The sequence below is a fragment of the Gouania willdenowi genome, chromosome 12 (assembly GCF_900634775.1).
Source record: "Gouania willdenowi chromosome 12, fGouWil2.1, whole genome shotgun sequence".
Lineage (NCBI taxonomy): Eukaryota > Metazoa > Chordata > Actinopteri > Blenniiformes > Gobiesocidae > Gouania > Gouania willdenowi.
This window is the reverse complement of record NC_041055.1, coordinates 10,114,675-10,130,646: the sequence shown is the minus strand read 5'-3', so window position 1 is coordinate 10,130,646 and position 15,972 is coordinate 10,114,675. Positions and strand designations below refer to the sequence as shown.

At 38.9% G+C, this 15,972-nt stretch overlaps 1 protein-coding gene across 2 annotated transcripts in view; it reads right to left on the bottom strand.

The window, feature by feature from the left end:
- dcc (DCC netrin 1 receptor) overlaps positions 1-15,972 on the bottom strand; it is a 400,100-nt gene that overhangs the window by 147,275 nt on the left and 236,853 nt on the right. For both annotated transcript variants that reach the window (XM_028463510.1, XM_028463511.1), the window contains 2 exons: positions 10,113-10,272; positions 96-250 (listed from right to left, as the gene is read on the bottom strand). In XM_028463510.1, the coding sequence (XP_028319311.1) occupies positions 96-250; positions 10,113-10,272 (315 nt within the window). The remainder of the gene's footprint in view (positions 1-95; positions 251-10,112; positions 10,273-15,972) is intronic.

Genomic DNA, 15,972 nt, shown 5'->3' with positions numbered 1-15,972 from the left:
TCACAACATTGAGACGCAGCAATAGTCACCAGTGCAGCTTAGAATAACCCATATTTACTCATTTGTGTGAATGTGTGTGTGTGCGTTACGCTCACGGTCAGGTTTGGTGGTGATCTTCAGAGGGGCAGAGCTTTCACCAGGTCCGACGTTGTTGTAAGCAATGACTCTAAAGCTGTAGCTCTCCTCTGGTTTCAGGTTGGAAACCGTCAGCTCCAAAGACTCTGGCTCGGACACGTTCACCGATCGTTCCCTGAGCACAAACAGGACAGGTTCATTATTTTTTTGAACTGCATCTGTCATTGTGGAATCTTCTTTCAAGTGTAATTAATTGGAACAAAACTGAAAAGTATTAAGGTCTTTGCGGTCTATGTGGATACTCAGTCAAAATTCAAAGCTTTAGTATGAGCATGATTAAAGTTAAAAAAAACAACAAAAAAAAAAACAGTTACAATAATACGTTGCAGGGCACTTCCGAGAAAGCTTCTGTTTTGATTACATAGTAAAGCTGCAGTCTGGTCTTTAAAATAGTGTTATTTTAGTAATCCATACATACAGTAATTTCAATCCAAATATTAGGAAACCCCTCCTCCTTCACCCACTCTCAGTTTAAAAACTGTCGTTTTAAAGAACAGATTAAACAAATTTATAATCTGAGTCCTTTAAATAATGGCTGGTTTTCAGGAGATTCTTGTTACTTTGTACAAGCAGTGATGATCCCAGCTTTAATCAACTGCAATCTGTGTAATCCCTCGGTGTCAGCAGCTAATCCCCAGAACAAAGCACCTCTGCAGCCTCCCTGTTCTCCACTAATCAGCAGATCACTACTGCTACAAATCCAGCCACAGCCATTAGAGTACTTCATACGACTGCACCATGTAATCTATGGCTTCAGCTCACTGTGGAAAAGGCAGGTCCATGTTTACGTTGTTCAGGCTTCGACATTACTCAATCACCCGTGGATAATGAATATATCTGTAGGCTTTTACTTGATTGTCCTCACAACGCATATGGGTCCAATTTCTCGGTACTCTGATGCTGTTTGGATTTACTTCATAGCTTATAACCAAAGCTGAATTATTCACATAATTAGTGTTTATCAGCTGCCGGTTCACCACACACACTGAACTTGCTCATTTAACTTCTACTTTTAAAGAGAGTTAAAGTCCAGTGGAATTTATTTTCACCCTGCCAGGAATCAAAGAGAAAATTGTTATTGACTATATGTCAGCGCGTTGTTTAGGAGGCTGAAGCAGATGAATTAGCTTGCATAAGCGCGAGGAAAAAAGGAACTCTCTGGAGGGAATCTTGTGATTTTAGGGTCAGAAATATGTTTCAAATATCTACACACAAAAAGCAAATTTAAAACAACGCTAGTGGTTAAAGAGAAGAATTTTTCATTAAAAGAATATATAGCGCAACATTGCAGAAATCGCGATATTGAAACGTCACAAGGTGCATCGTCAATGGAACAAATGGTATTGCTAGAGAGTAGGGGGTCCACAAAAGGATAAAAAAAGATGTCCAGAGTTAAAGTCAAATAAAAGACTGGTTATTTTTCTGATTGCAATCGTTTTTTTTTTTGGCTTTTTTCTTCTTCAAAATACTGGAAAATGTATTCATTGGCAAATACCGTGTACTGTACCTAATGTTTGTACCATGTACACCAAACTGATGTATATTTACAACAGTTTTGGTTAAATGTGTTATGAATAGAAAAATTTAAGTTTAGCTGAGCAAATTCCAACAATTGGATTAATTCAATAACCACACAAATCCTTACAGGATCTCTTGACAAATGAATAAAAGAGATTTCATAATAAACCTGGCAACTCCACAAAATGCTAACATCAATGGGTTTTTACAGCTTCTACCTGAAATGACACCCAACATCCCATTAGTTCCACTCTCAGAGCATTAGGAACACATTCTACATCTTTGTGTCTACATCACTACACCAAGTATTTTTTTTTAATTATTAAATGATTTATCAAATGGGACTCTTGTCCCATTTCTGCATGTACCAATTATATATATAGTGAAGTACATTTTGTGAAACCATTTCCCTGTTTTTATGAAGTAGTATGGAGCTGCATATGGGTATAAACATGGCTGTGGTAGATGCATGTGTTAGAAAGCAGCATAAATTATGGGGAGGTGATTCAGGGAGGGACCCTGTGGTGAATTAATTTGGGGACATTTTGTGGAAATGTCACAGTGTCCCTTTAGTTCTAAGAATTCTGGCGGCAAGCTCCTGAACACAAGCTCATTAGTCTAAACTTTCCTGGCTTCAAACTCACAAAGATAAATACAGATGACAGATGTAGTCAGAGTTTAGTCAATTTAAATACTGCTGCACTTGAAAGTTTTTGTATTAAAATAACCATCTTTTATTTTCAATGTGACGAATGGCTTCAAGGGTGGTAAAATGGACTTTGCTAAAGATGCTGCAAATTTGTATTGTGATAAGTTGTAAAAAAAATAAATAAATAAAAATGTGCAAAAATGGACTTGATTTTATATAGCGCTTTATCACCACACTGAAGTAGTCTCAAAGTGCTTTACATATCATCTCATTCACCCATTCACTCTCACATTCACACACCAGTGGGACAGGACTGCCATGCAAGGCGCTAGTCGACCACTGGGAGCAACTTAGGGTTCAGTGTCTTGCCCAAGGACACTTCGACACATGGTCAGGTACTGGGATCGAACCCCCAACCTCTTGATCAGAAGACGACCCACTACCACCTGAGCCACGGTCGCCACATGTACATGTAGTGGCTGGTAAAATAGGAACATGATGATTTTCTATGAAATGGAATGAAATCAAACATAAATTAAAAAAAATAAAGTGTTATATGTCGAAACTTAAGTATTTCTTTTAGAACTACTGTTGGACATCCTTCATTATCCTATCCTGCAACATAATAATATAATAATATAGAAGTTTGAAGTTTTTAATGATCAGCAGCAGAAGTAGAGTTGTTTGGGTAGAAAATGATCCATATCCCCTTCAAGTTGTTCAGTAAAAGGCAACAAAATCGAGCTGGTGGATGAGTCGATTCCCTTACACGGGGTGAGCACTGTTTGCCCTTCAAAGGCCACAGTCAAAGGTCATTTGCTTTGAAAGGTAAAGCCCACAAATGGAGGACAATCTTTTCCCCACATGCATTGGAGTCTCAGCTATCTGACCTCTGTTCTATATTTCTGTTTGTAGATTCCTCTGAGGGTAGACTGCATCTTGTTCACCTCGTCTTATATTTTGTGTCATTCTATTTCACCTGAATCTCACCGTTATTGTTGTATAGCATCAAATAGTCCAATATCAACTCTACTGATATGGCGTGCCCTGCACACAGAGTGGAAACCTTTATCAAAGCGGGCCTCAAGAATGGAATTGTATGATGGGCTTCATATTCTTTCCAACTTCTTGACTTCCAATTAATTGGGGATACATTTATGGAGTTTACTAAATTAGACCAGGGGGGAACATTTGGCCCCTGGGCCGGCAGTTGTCCGTGTGTGTTCTAGCACAAAAATGCATGCACTTGTTAAGCCAGAACCTCCAAGAATTTGGAATGTTGCGGTCGCAACCTTTAATGCAAATTCAGCCAATCCTTATGAATTCTGTGCTGCCCTGAAATTGTGTCCAATCACCACAAAATTTCCGCAATTTTGACCAATCTGACTGAGAGCAGAGTGTATCAGGTGTTGCGACAAATTCCGTGACCCAACAAAAATATGGTTCCGGTCGTCTCGGCGGCACAACATGCATGATATCCATCCGTCACCATCGGCTTACACAAGGTGAAGCAACCAGCATCACCGTTTAGTCTGGTTACAGACTGTGTCACAACAGCCAAACTGACACTTCCGATCAAATTGACAGTGAACGTGTCTCACAAACATTAGTGTTTCATTAAATCCCTGCTGCTCTAGAAGGACTTTTAAAGATAATCTGATCAAACCTCTACTATTATATAGAATCTTTGATAAAATTCACTACAGGTACTAAACGGCAGGAGTGGCCAAAATCATTGGTGCTTACCCCCCGTGGTGGTATCTCCATGCAAAAAATTACAAATTGGTGAACGCCTGAGACTCTTCTGCAGTAATCCTGCATTGAGGAGATTCTTATAGGAAAAGTCCCATTTATTTTTTTTGTTTTTGTTTCAAAAACATAAACAACCACTGATTTTCTATGTGATATTCCCTGCACTTTAAACCTTTAAAATGTGATGGAAATGATCTATGTTGAATTATTGTGAATCTGAGCTCTTTTCTGTATTGTTCAGAAAAAATTCAAAAATATCCAGGTTTTTTTTTTTTTTTTTTTTTGCCGCTATAATCACAGAAATTGGCCACAAACTGTCTGAACATGTGAACTCTATCAAAAGAGTTTGCATGACAACATGCTCTGCGTTGGTGTAATCTAATTTGAGAGCTAATGATTAAAAATTATTCAGCACTCAGTTTAGTTGACATTCTTAATATATATCTATGATGTTCCGAATGTGAGAACATGGACCTTACTTTTCAAACACTATAAACAATGTACATCAGCCAGAAAAGTATCCTCTGTGAACTTTCAGGTTTCCTGGATAATAAAATGCTTTATCTCAACATCATTTATGATCATAATTTTGGAGTTTTTACAGAAAAAATGTTTTCTCAAAATATGAGTAGCCACTACCCAGATTTCATTACCTGTTGTGTCTCGCTAATCCCTTCGGTGGAATGCGCTGAGCGTGCTTATACCAGCTGAGATTGAGAGATTGTGCTGAGCTGATGCTGATTTCGGAGAAATAAAAGTGGCATGTTCTTTTATCATGCAGATGGGATCAGATGTGAAAGTGCTTCTTTTTTCCAAGGTGTAATTTGAAGTTGTCTGTGTTTGCACTGGTGCAGCTTGTTAGATGGTATCTACTGGTAAAAACGTGTGTTAACATTTAATCACTAATTGGACCCAAAGCACAAAGTGTGTTGCGGTCTAGGCACGTTGCATATACTGGTGTATCAAAGGAGAGGGAGGAAAAAAAAAAGAAAGCTTGATATCTATGATAGCACGAGCACATACAAAGAGCTTCTCTTTCCTTCTACACAAGTGTTTAGACAGTGACACAAAAAGGAAAATCTTGGAAAGGAATTCTTGAGTACCACAAAGTGCATAGATCACTAAACACAACCATATTGTTTCCATTGGTACACAGTAACAAAGTGAATGTACTTAAAGAATAACTAAACCCCAAACCCACTTTTTTCTGCTGAATACATATGTATTTGGGTATTAAGTAGTGCTGTTTATTAATCCTAGTCCCACTCATCACATTTTAGTAAAAGTATTTTAATTTTGCATATTTAGTTGTAAAATATCAGAGTTTCTGGCCTCTTAGGGTTTATCGCCGGCTATTACAAGTGAATTTTGCTATTGGCTGAGACGGATTCTTTAGGATTCCCCAGTGTCATTAACTTTCACTGTTGGCCCCGCCCCTCCTATAAAAGCTGAGAGGAGGGAGGAGGGTTTCTCCTCCAATCACACCCCTCAGTAAGCATTGATTGACAGTTCTAATGAGGAAGTCCACTGTGTTTTGTGTCAAACAGCCGCTGTAACAGTGATGTTTTTGACTCTATGCTTCTATAAAGAGCAGATTCTAAGCCAGAGGGTCCATTAAGCTATGTGTGTATTTACAGACATATCTATGCTATGTGTGTATTCCCATCTGTCTCTGCGTCTGTGCAGATGTGTGTGTGTACGTCTTCTCGCTATGTGCGTGAGATGGCCATCTGTCTCTGTGCACAGCGCTGTGAAGTGTGGGCTGCCTGAGTGGGCGTGTCTTACTGCTACAGCAATAACGCCCATAATCAAGGCATTTTTTAAATTTCCCTCCTAGTGGCAGGTCAGCAGAAAGCAGGGGTTTAGTTACTGTACTAAAGTACTATTTTCAAATATCTGTAGTTTACTTGAGTATTATTTCAGGGGGTACTTATTACTTTCACTCCGCTACATCTGAAAGACAAAGACTGTGTTAGAAAACGCATACTAATGTAGTGCTCCTACTAAGTCTGACGTCAAAATGAGTACATAGTGTATTCATATTTGATAGTATGGAAAGATTGAGTACGAGAGAAATACCTGGATGTATTGTACACTATATTGGGACATTTTTTAAGTATATACTGTATACGGTGGGCACACTAGTCATACTTAACCGTCACTTTCTCGCTTAAAACGCTTTCAGAACTTTCAAAGGTGGAGAATCAACTGACATATTTAGCCTCAGTGTGCTTCAGGTTTCCTTTGTTGTAGGTTCGATATGCATCTTGGGAAATTGGAAGTATACTTCAGTGGGAACAGTCATCCTAATTCTCCTAACCATACTTATAGTACATAGTAGACATTATATATATCCACTACATTGAGTTTTTAGTGCATAGTACGGAGTATGCCATTTCGAACACAGCCGAAGACTACACTACATTTTTATAGTTACTCTCATTACTCAGCACTTTTCTCTACCGTCAGCTCACATTTTTTCATTGCTTCAGTTCTGATTCTCAAAGATTTCTGTTGAGCCTCACACGGGTTGTCCCAGTTCTACCAAACCTTTAATGCATCGCGCTTGTTAATGCAAGAGCCAATCAGAGGGAGGCAGGTCACGTCAACTCGAGGTGTTGTTCTGACGATGAAAAGCAGCTGTGGCCGTATCTTAGGACCACACTGAAGCTATACACTAAACATAGCGTTTTATTAGTTCTCAAGTGTTAAAATATACCTATTGGTTTGGGATTTTTATGTCAAGTAAAATTATTTTATAGATAAATGCAGCGCAGTTAACTCAGATTTCTTCTTATTTTTAATTACTTTTAATACTGAAGTTTTTTTTTTAATGCAAACACTCCAGTACTTTAAGTTTTGTAACATTTTCTCTAAGATACCGTTACTTGTATTGGAATAGTTTTTGACAAGCAATATCTGGTCAGTACTTTGTGTCCACCTCTGGTTGTTTCACTGCTGAAGGTGGTTTTGCTTTTCGGTTTTAGATTTTACTTTAAATACATTGTGTGAGAATAAATACAGCTGATATAGAATGGGAGAATGGGTCTAACTACTTTTTTTTTTTTTTTAACTAAAACTTCTGTTTTCTTTTCAAGTTATTAGTGCAGAGAAAACTGAACCCTATATTCTTACCTCAGCCATTACAAGTGACAAAACCTCTGTTAGAGTTCCTTCTGTTGGAGATTGGTACTGGCAGGTCGTTTTGTAAAAGCCTGAGAGGCTTCGGTGTCCAGTGTACCATTTGGAATCCAACAGCTCTGATTGCTCCAGAAGTCAAAAAAAAAAAAAAAAAAAGCTAAAAACCAAAGAATTTGAAAGGCTTCACAGGGAGCCCAACTGTCAGGGGTTACCATTTAACACCAGCAAAGCACTCGCCAGAGCATCACCGCAAGCTTTTTCTACTAAATGTTCAGAGCTGCTGTCAGGAGCCAAGCAGTGGTTTAAAAAGAGATATTTTGTGAACAGTGAAGACTGATATTAATTATTCAAGATACGCATGTCCAGATCCGGCCTGCTTACTGTCATGGCACGGACAGTTTCCTGCCCTCCGTCCCTGTGAGTGTCGCAGAGGGTGCTTTGTCCTCTGAATCAACCGTCTTATACACTTCATAAATTAATCGATGCGTTTGTGTGCTGCACACTGAAAATAGCCTTCCTCATCTATGTGAAGAACCAAGAGTATGGCAACCATTAGGGATTGTGGAGACTCCAACTTGTTGTGAGCTGGATATTGGCTTTAAAATCAACTATCGTGTAACGGCCATTCCACCGAAATAATTAACCATTAAAATAACAAGCTTTGCTCCTCAATCAACCCACAGACATCATATACGTTAGAGCAGTGGTTCTCAAACTTTTTTGGCTCTTATTTTTGAATCCAAGTCCCAATACAACATTTTTCTCAAAATACTATGAAAAAAAACAATAGAGCATAATAACGGAATGAATGAACGATAAAACACATTTCAATTCAAGATTATCATTTTGTAAATAAGTGGAAGGAAACAGTATTTAGTGCCTGCTGAATAGATTTATTCCTGGAATGACCCCTGTATGTTCAGTTGATGTTTTAATTAAGATCATTTCTATCATTATTATCATGATTATCAATCTTAACTAAAGCCCTATAAGCACGGGATTAGTTTTACCTAGGGACAACATACGATTTGCAATAATTGCTGAGAATGTCTGTGAAGTTAATTTGATGCGAATCGACCATGTCAGTAATTTGTAACGTAAAAATGACACCGCAAATGACCTACTATATTATGCTGAACTCCGAGGTCCTAACACTAATCCAATGCGAATAGGCGTCTGTGATTTGGACAAAAATGGGCGAGATCTGATGCGTGATTACGGGTTGTTTTGTTTCCGGGTGTCACGGTCTGAGTTTACCTTGTACTGAGGTCGATTATGAGCAAATATGCGCATGCGCACTACCAAAAAAAGAATTTTTACTAAAAAAAAAAAAAAAAAAAGAAAATCAGTTTTGTTTATTTTTGTTTTCAAAGTAAACGGACATGTTTTATTAGTTTAATGGATTAGGTTAGGCTTAGGGTTGCATGCACGTGTATGCACACATATGCTCATAATCGATCTCAGTCCGAGGTAAACTCAGACCGTGACACCGGAACGCATATTTGTTTACTTTTGGTGAAGAATGGAGGTTTAGAAAACCTTTCGGGTCCCGGGCCAGCAAAACCTTATCAGCCCGTAACGTACAGAAACAAAAAGAGAACGCTGAAGAGAAAAGGCAATATCAGAAGCAAATGGTGGATCACGTCCTGCTTTGCACTGTGCGGTGAGAATCTTTTTTTTTTCTGTTTGTAGCCTTCTATTTATTAGCAGTAACACAGCACCAAGCTGTGGTCAAAAGCCTGCAAAGTTGTTTTAACATCACACTGTTTCACATTTTCAGCAAAATCTCAGGCTTCGGTTATCCTGTGCGAATGCGCAACAAATAAAGGAGACATTGGGGGGTTATTTATTTATTACATGGGGTCCCCAGATAATACTTATCCTGTGTGAATAGGGCTTAAGATAAACATTATAAAACCCTATATTTTTAATGCTAATTTTCCACTCTTTCAAGTACCCCTTGTAGTGCCATCGCCTACCCCCATTTGAGTTTCAACCCGATAATATTCACATTCGTGTGCATGCATGTAGAATGATCATAGGCAAGTTTCTTTACTAACTCAGTTTTATTGACTAGTCCTTCATTCTGCATACAACTACAAACATGACAAGCAGCTTCCTGTGCCGCTACAGATGGTATGTACTGGTTTACGTCATTGTGGTAACACTGCTGTAACACTCGCAACTTAGCAACCTGCTCTCTATGTGACAGCACACAGCTCCACAAAGAGTCAGCATCCATTTATGCGACTTTCTCGCGCTAATTGAAACACGTGACCTGACCGTTAATTTGCCGCGCAGCATCCGAACCCAGCCCGAACCCATGGTATAAAGATTTAAATTAAGCCCAAACTTGACCCGGCCCATCTTCGTCGCGTTCGGGTAAAGAATTCAAGCTCTAATATACTTGACGCCTCATTGCCCGTGGACCCATGTTACTAAGCTCTGCAATCTTGTGTATAGGGAGCAAACTGTAGGAGTGCTTGTAAATCAATGGAGGTTAAATTGTTATCAACAATCTCAAAGTCAAATTATTCACTGAATTTACCGATTTCCAAACGGTTTGATATATAGCTAAAAAATGCCATTTTTACCCACAAATACAAAATGTAAAGCGGTAAGTAGGAAGAAACATGTCTTAAGACACGATGCAAAGTATCTTCATTGTTTGTTTTACATAACTTAAGTATTTTTATTTTCTGGCACAAGGAATAATTGCTGATGTTGCATCATTTTGAGCTTTGTCTTATGACAGCATTTGCCAGTGGGCCAACATGATAAATAGTATGCAGAATCATTCTGTTTTCATATATCCAGGATAAATACTCTTCCTCTTGCCATCATAATCATTTCAAACATTGTATTAAAAAGTGTAATGTAAAGTCTTAAATTCACAAAAATGCAAGTTTCAGCTTACCTCTCAACTCCATCCTGGGAATAATAAACGCCATACGTCTGCACAGTTCCTCCGCTCTCCTCTGGGGGGCGCCAGCTGAGTCGGACAAATCGGCTGGACACTAGGACAGGGACCAAGTCGCAGGGGGCAGAGGGGAGGGCAACGCCTGGGCTGGGGGACACTGGTGGGGGATCAAAGGAGGAGGAGTAAGTCATAGGGGTGCCAAAAGGAGCAGGATGAGGGTGAGGGGGCGGGAGCGTGTGGGCGGGTCTATACTGAGTGGGCGTGGCCTCTGATATCAGTTCAAATAAGGGAGAGGGCCGAATGCGAGGCAGGAAGGGAAAGCATGGATGAGGACAACAGGGGAAGATGGCAGGCAGGTTGAGGTGACAAAGCAACAAAACAAAACAAAAAAGACAGGAAGAGCCCAGAATGGATGAAATGAAGCAGATAAGGAACGGAAAAGACACGGAAAAGACAAGAAGGAAGAAAAGGAGGAAGAAGAGTGGTAAAGAAGATCACGGCAAGAACAAAAAGCAACAGGGTATCAGAAGTGATTAGTTAACAGTTCACACAATGTCATATCTCACAGACTGTTGTCAGGAATAGAATTTATGTCAGGAAAACACGTTTAGCTTTAGGTCTGTTTACATCAGTGTTGTGTTTTCTTTTCACATTCACATCAATTAGCCAGTAAACCTCAGGTGAAGCGTATTCCAACAGGTTACATTTTATATTATAGCTTGAACAGAGAAATAACACTATTTTGTTCTCTCTTTTAAATGTAAACATTAAAAAAAAAAAACCAACATGATCACATGGGTTCGATACCACTGCACATTTATTTGCACTAATGATCAAAATGTTTAGAAAGCAGCAAACATGCCCAAAACATGTTTTTTTTTTTTTTTTTGTAACTATAGCTGCAGGATTTCTGCAATATATTTCCATTTTTTTAAAGTTTCCAAAAAATACAAGCTTTCTTCACAAGTTTCAAATTATTTTTATATGCCCAATGAAAAGTTGACACTGTGCTATTATAAAAGTTGTGTGTGTGTTTTTCTTTTTAATGACAAGTGAAGAAAGTGCCATAATGACATACCTGCTTATCTGTGGCATTAATAGCATATTATTATGATCATATAGTTTCACATGTGGGTAATTTCATACACATTTCATTGCACACAGTTTACAGCATTATCATGAAACCAAAAGTAATTGTTAAGTTTTATATTTGACAAAAAGAGCAGCATCAGTGTTCATTTTTGTTGTCAAATTTAAGCAGTGAACACATTTGTCTTTATTTTTTGACGTAAAGCAAAGCAAAGACTGCTTGTCTTAGATGTAAACTTTATATTAGCAGAGCCAAAGTGAATATGAGGAATCACAGATCTATGATTACACAAGCTCAGAAAAGTTCTCTGAATAACAGAGACAAGAGTGTGTTTGTGCTTGATAAGAAAAACTGGTGTGGATGTTGCTTTCAAGCTGTGGTTAAATGTCCTGCTGCTGCAATGAAGGAACCTGAAGTCACTGCACAGCTGTACTAAACGTATCACAAGGGCACAGACCCAATAATGAATGAATGAATGAATGAAGAAAATATTCAGAAACAGATTGTAGTAAACAACAATATCCTCAATTCTAATAATAATGTAAAACATATAATAACTTCTTCGTATAGAAAATGTAACATTTGTTACATTTTCATTGCAAAATGTATATGTAAAAGATATATTGTTTTATTTAATCCCTGGTGTAAAATGTCACACAGGCACTGAGATTAACAGCCAGCTGCACAATATACATGTTGCACCACTTTTGGCTTTTTCTCTCATAAAGGACAGCACGTGTGAGTGAGTTTTGTAGCATGGCTTGTTTCAGGGCAGGAGCCTGGACAGATGTTACTGTCTGGGTTTAACACACTCTTCGTATTGTCCTTAAAGCTGCTATCCGGAGTTTCTGAACGTCTCGATGTCCCGCCCTAAACAGCTTCACTTCCTCCCACTGCCTCTGCCAATCTACCAGAAGCCACACCTCTACCTTTCTGCATGCGCATTGCAGAACATAATAAGGTCACATCGGGTCGCATTGATATAAGTCTATGGGTCAGGTAAGAGCAAAAATCATATTTAACTGTTTGCTGTTGTGAAACACAGCCTTGTTTCTGTGCACAGTTCCGCATTCACTTTGATTGACAGTCTTCAAAACAGGAAGTCACAGCCTATTGGCTGCGCGCACTCAGCGTTCGTTTCCATTTGTATAGGGGTCTAGAAGACGAAGGCGGGACTTATATACATTAATATATATGAATGACCACCGGCAGTAGACCATAGTAAAAGACTAGTTAGGTATTTTTTCGCATTTCAAAAAAAAAAAAATCATACATAACAGATTTCTCAGAAACTCCAGATATCAGCTTTAATGCTGCTCTTGAAGATGGTGGAAGAAATTAGTCACACTCAAACCTATGGTAAGAACTTCTTTTCAGTATTCATTGGAGATTGCATTGCTGCTAATGTACTGTATATGGGACACAAACGGACGCCGTCTGTGTCCATGAGGGGCGGATCTAGAAAAAGTTCAAAGGGGTGGCAAGAGGGGGACAGGAAATCTTTAGAGGTGGCAACATATCAGACGTACATGAAGCATACTGAATTACGCCGGGTATCGCCAGGTACCTCGCAATGTGATTTATTGTTATATTTTTTGCCCGCAACAACGATATTATCGCGATAACCAATATATTGCGGGAAAATTAATCCACGATACACCACGATAACTGTCACTGAAAAAATGTATCTACTGCAATGCATCCATTTCACAGGAATTACAAAACATTGTCAATCAGTTTCACTTGAATGACAGCCAAGTGTATACAGCACAGTATAAGAAGTCTGAATGCAGTTTCATGGCATGGTTGAAATGAGCCTTTGCCATATTTGCAGTTAAGAAGAGTCACTGCAACAGTGGGCGTGGTTCCAGCGCCTCTAACTGACACGCCCCCAGCGTCTCAGAGCAGAGGGAAGTGCTTGTTTTTCTATGATTTTGAGACCTAATTTTATATCCTGTACTTAGCGATTTTTTTCATCTTTCAAATTTGGCTCAGTGGTCAATGACACGTTTCTGTGGCGTGACAAACTCATAACACAAATATATTTCTGCTTTACACGGACTTTAAAATAAAGCTTTACTGATATTGTCATATTATATATCACATAGGAGAAAATATCAACTGGCAAACAAGTGGAATGTCGTTTGATTAAAATTCTGATGTGGATGTGAATATATCATGTTGTTTTATTTATTTATGTAATTGTCCAACCAAAACAATGTTTAAAAATCCCAAGTGATAAAGTATTTCTGTTCAAAGCATAATCATAATGGGATTTATTGAACAACTGCTCCATATCCCTCGATCACAGATGTGTGGTCTATAACAGGAAATTAATTTCCACCCCATTGTCACAGAAACTGTGAATTAAAATTTCACTGCTTCTGTATTTGTGTAAAGTAAATTCAGCCTAACTGAATTTCTCCCACAGTCCCTGACATATATACATTGCATGTCCATGGTCATAAATTACAATAAGGTGAATAAGTGCAAAAAAAGAAGAAATGCACATAAATCTTAGAAATGTGAAAAGAAACAGGCCTGACGTAATCAGTTGGAGAGAAAGCAGGAGGAAAATAGAAAATGGAAAGTGAAAATGAGAGGGTAGAAAAAACAAGTACAGAAATAATAGAAAAGAGGATTAAAAGATAGGAGTAAATGGCAATAGAATAATGAAAAAAGATTGGAGGAATACGAAGGACGAAAAAGGTGTGGGAAATGAAGCCAGAGCTTTGAGGGGAGGAGGAAACAGGCTCATGAGAGATAACAAGAGAATGAAAAGCAGGAAAACATATTGAAAAGAGAATCTGGAAAAGAAACAAAGAAAAAAACAAACAAAGAAAAAGCAGGGAGCGATCAGACGCATCCTTACACCTCCTCTCATATCGGTGAGATGAGATTTCTGGGTGTGAAAGGTGGATTGGTTCCTGCTCGGTGACCCGGCCCAAAGAGGGAAGATGCTGCTGAGCACTAAAGCATCACTCAGCTGAAAATGGACGGGGAGGCTAAATAACAGACAACACTGATGAAGAGGAGGAAAACAATCGGAAAAAGTGCTGAAAATTACACAGTAGTCTGCCCGCCTGGCGACACATGATACCTGCACACGCACACGCGCACACACGCACACACGCACACACGCACACACGCACACACGCACACACGCACACACGCACACACGCACACACACACACACACACACACACACACACACACACACACACACAGAGCCTCTGTGACCATATCCTACAAGCTGTTCTGCATTTATATTGTTTCTGCTGTCTGCATGATCTTTAGGGTTTAGTTTTTGATTCAAAATGTGCAACCAGACAATCTTAGCTCTTTCTTTTAAGTGTTTTTCTTTTTTTCACTGAAGACAAAACTGACAAAAAAAAAAAAAAAAGACAGATCTATAAAGCAACTGTGGAGAAACTCCTCTGAGTTATTGACCAAGTAAAAGATTATTCTTTGAGCTTTTCTTGTGTGGTTTCAGAATGCAAGGATTGGAAGTTACATAGTAAATGCCACAGAATATAGTTTTTGTTGGTTATTTGCAATATCACAACTGTCTGGAATGGAAAAAAAGTGACTCAGAAAAGTAATCATGACTATCAATGAATGAGGCGACACTATTATTGTTGCAATAGTTCTCCCTCCAACAGCCTGTAGAAACAGTGTCTGTTTTGTTACTAATGCTGCATGTGGAAGTTGACATCAGTGCATTAAAGCAGAACTAAGTAACTTTTTCACCTTAATGAATCCTTCTCATAATCCCTGTGAGGGTAATACAAGTGTTTATGGGGTGATTGGGGGTCTTTCATCTCTCCCTGCTGTCTCTGGCCAGAAAACCGCACTTACAACTTTCCTGCCTCCGACCCGGTGGCAAGATGTGCTGCTTTCCGGCAGCCCAATACTAACTATGACCAGCCCCGTGGCTGCACACGGTTGTCTACAAATTCACTTTTCTCAAACTTATATCATGGTGGAGCCAGCAAAAAAAAAAAAAGGCAGAGAAGAACTTTGTGGGAGGAATGGAGCAACTCCATCAGTGACGGCTCAGCAGCAGCACACAGCAATCACACACACTGTCCTCGCGGTAACAGGCACGCATACACACTCGCAACCCAGCACTCCATCAGGCAGCACACACACACACACACACATATCCATCCATCCAGATGTGCAGTGGACCTTTTTTGGAGCCAAAATTTTAAATTTCCCATATCTCTACGAATATTTATCGTACAAGTGTGATGCTTACATTTACTAAAAGCTCATCTCAAGTGGAGTATTTTATTTAATTGGACCGAAGCTACCAGTGAAAAGATCGGCAGGGGTCAAAGTTCATGACGTCACAAAAAAAAAAAAAACATTTTTCCTATAACTTGGACACAAATTGAGATACAGTGCTCAGACTTCTACCAGTCAACAACATGTTCTTTCAATGTGTGACCTTGACCTTCGCTCAAGGTCATATTTAAGGTCAAGGTCAGCCTTCTGTTTTTCCTGCATTATTACTTTCAATTTAATTGGTAAAAAGAACAAACTTGTCAACATATTCAGATATACGTCAATTTTTTCAATTGCCAAATACGTATTTGCCTTATTATTATTTAGTTCACTAAATGGCGGCAAATCAGGGTTTATCTTATTAACACCGATTTTTTTTTTCTGTCTACTGATTATAGATAGCCATCTCTCAGATTAAAGGACCAGAAACTACAGCCCTATACGCAGTGCTTCTCCAACCTGTAACTGGAAGGCACC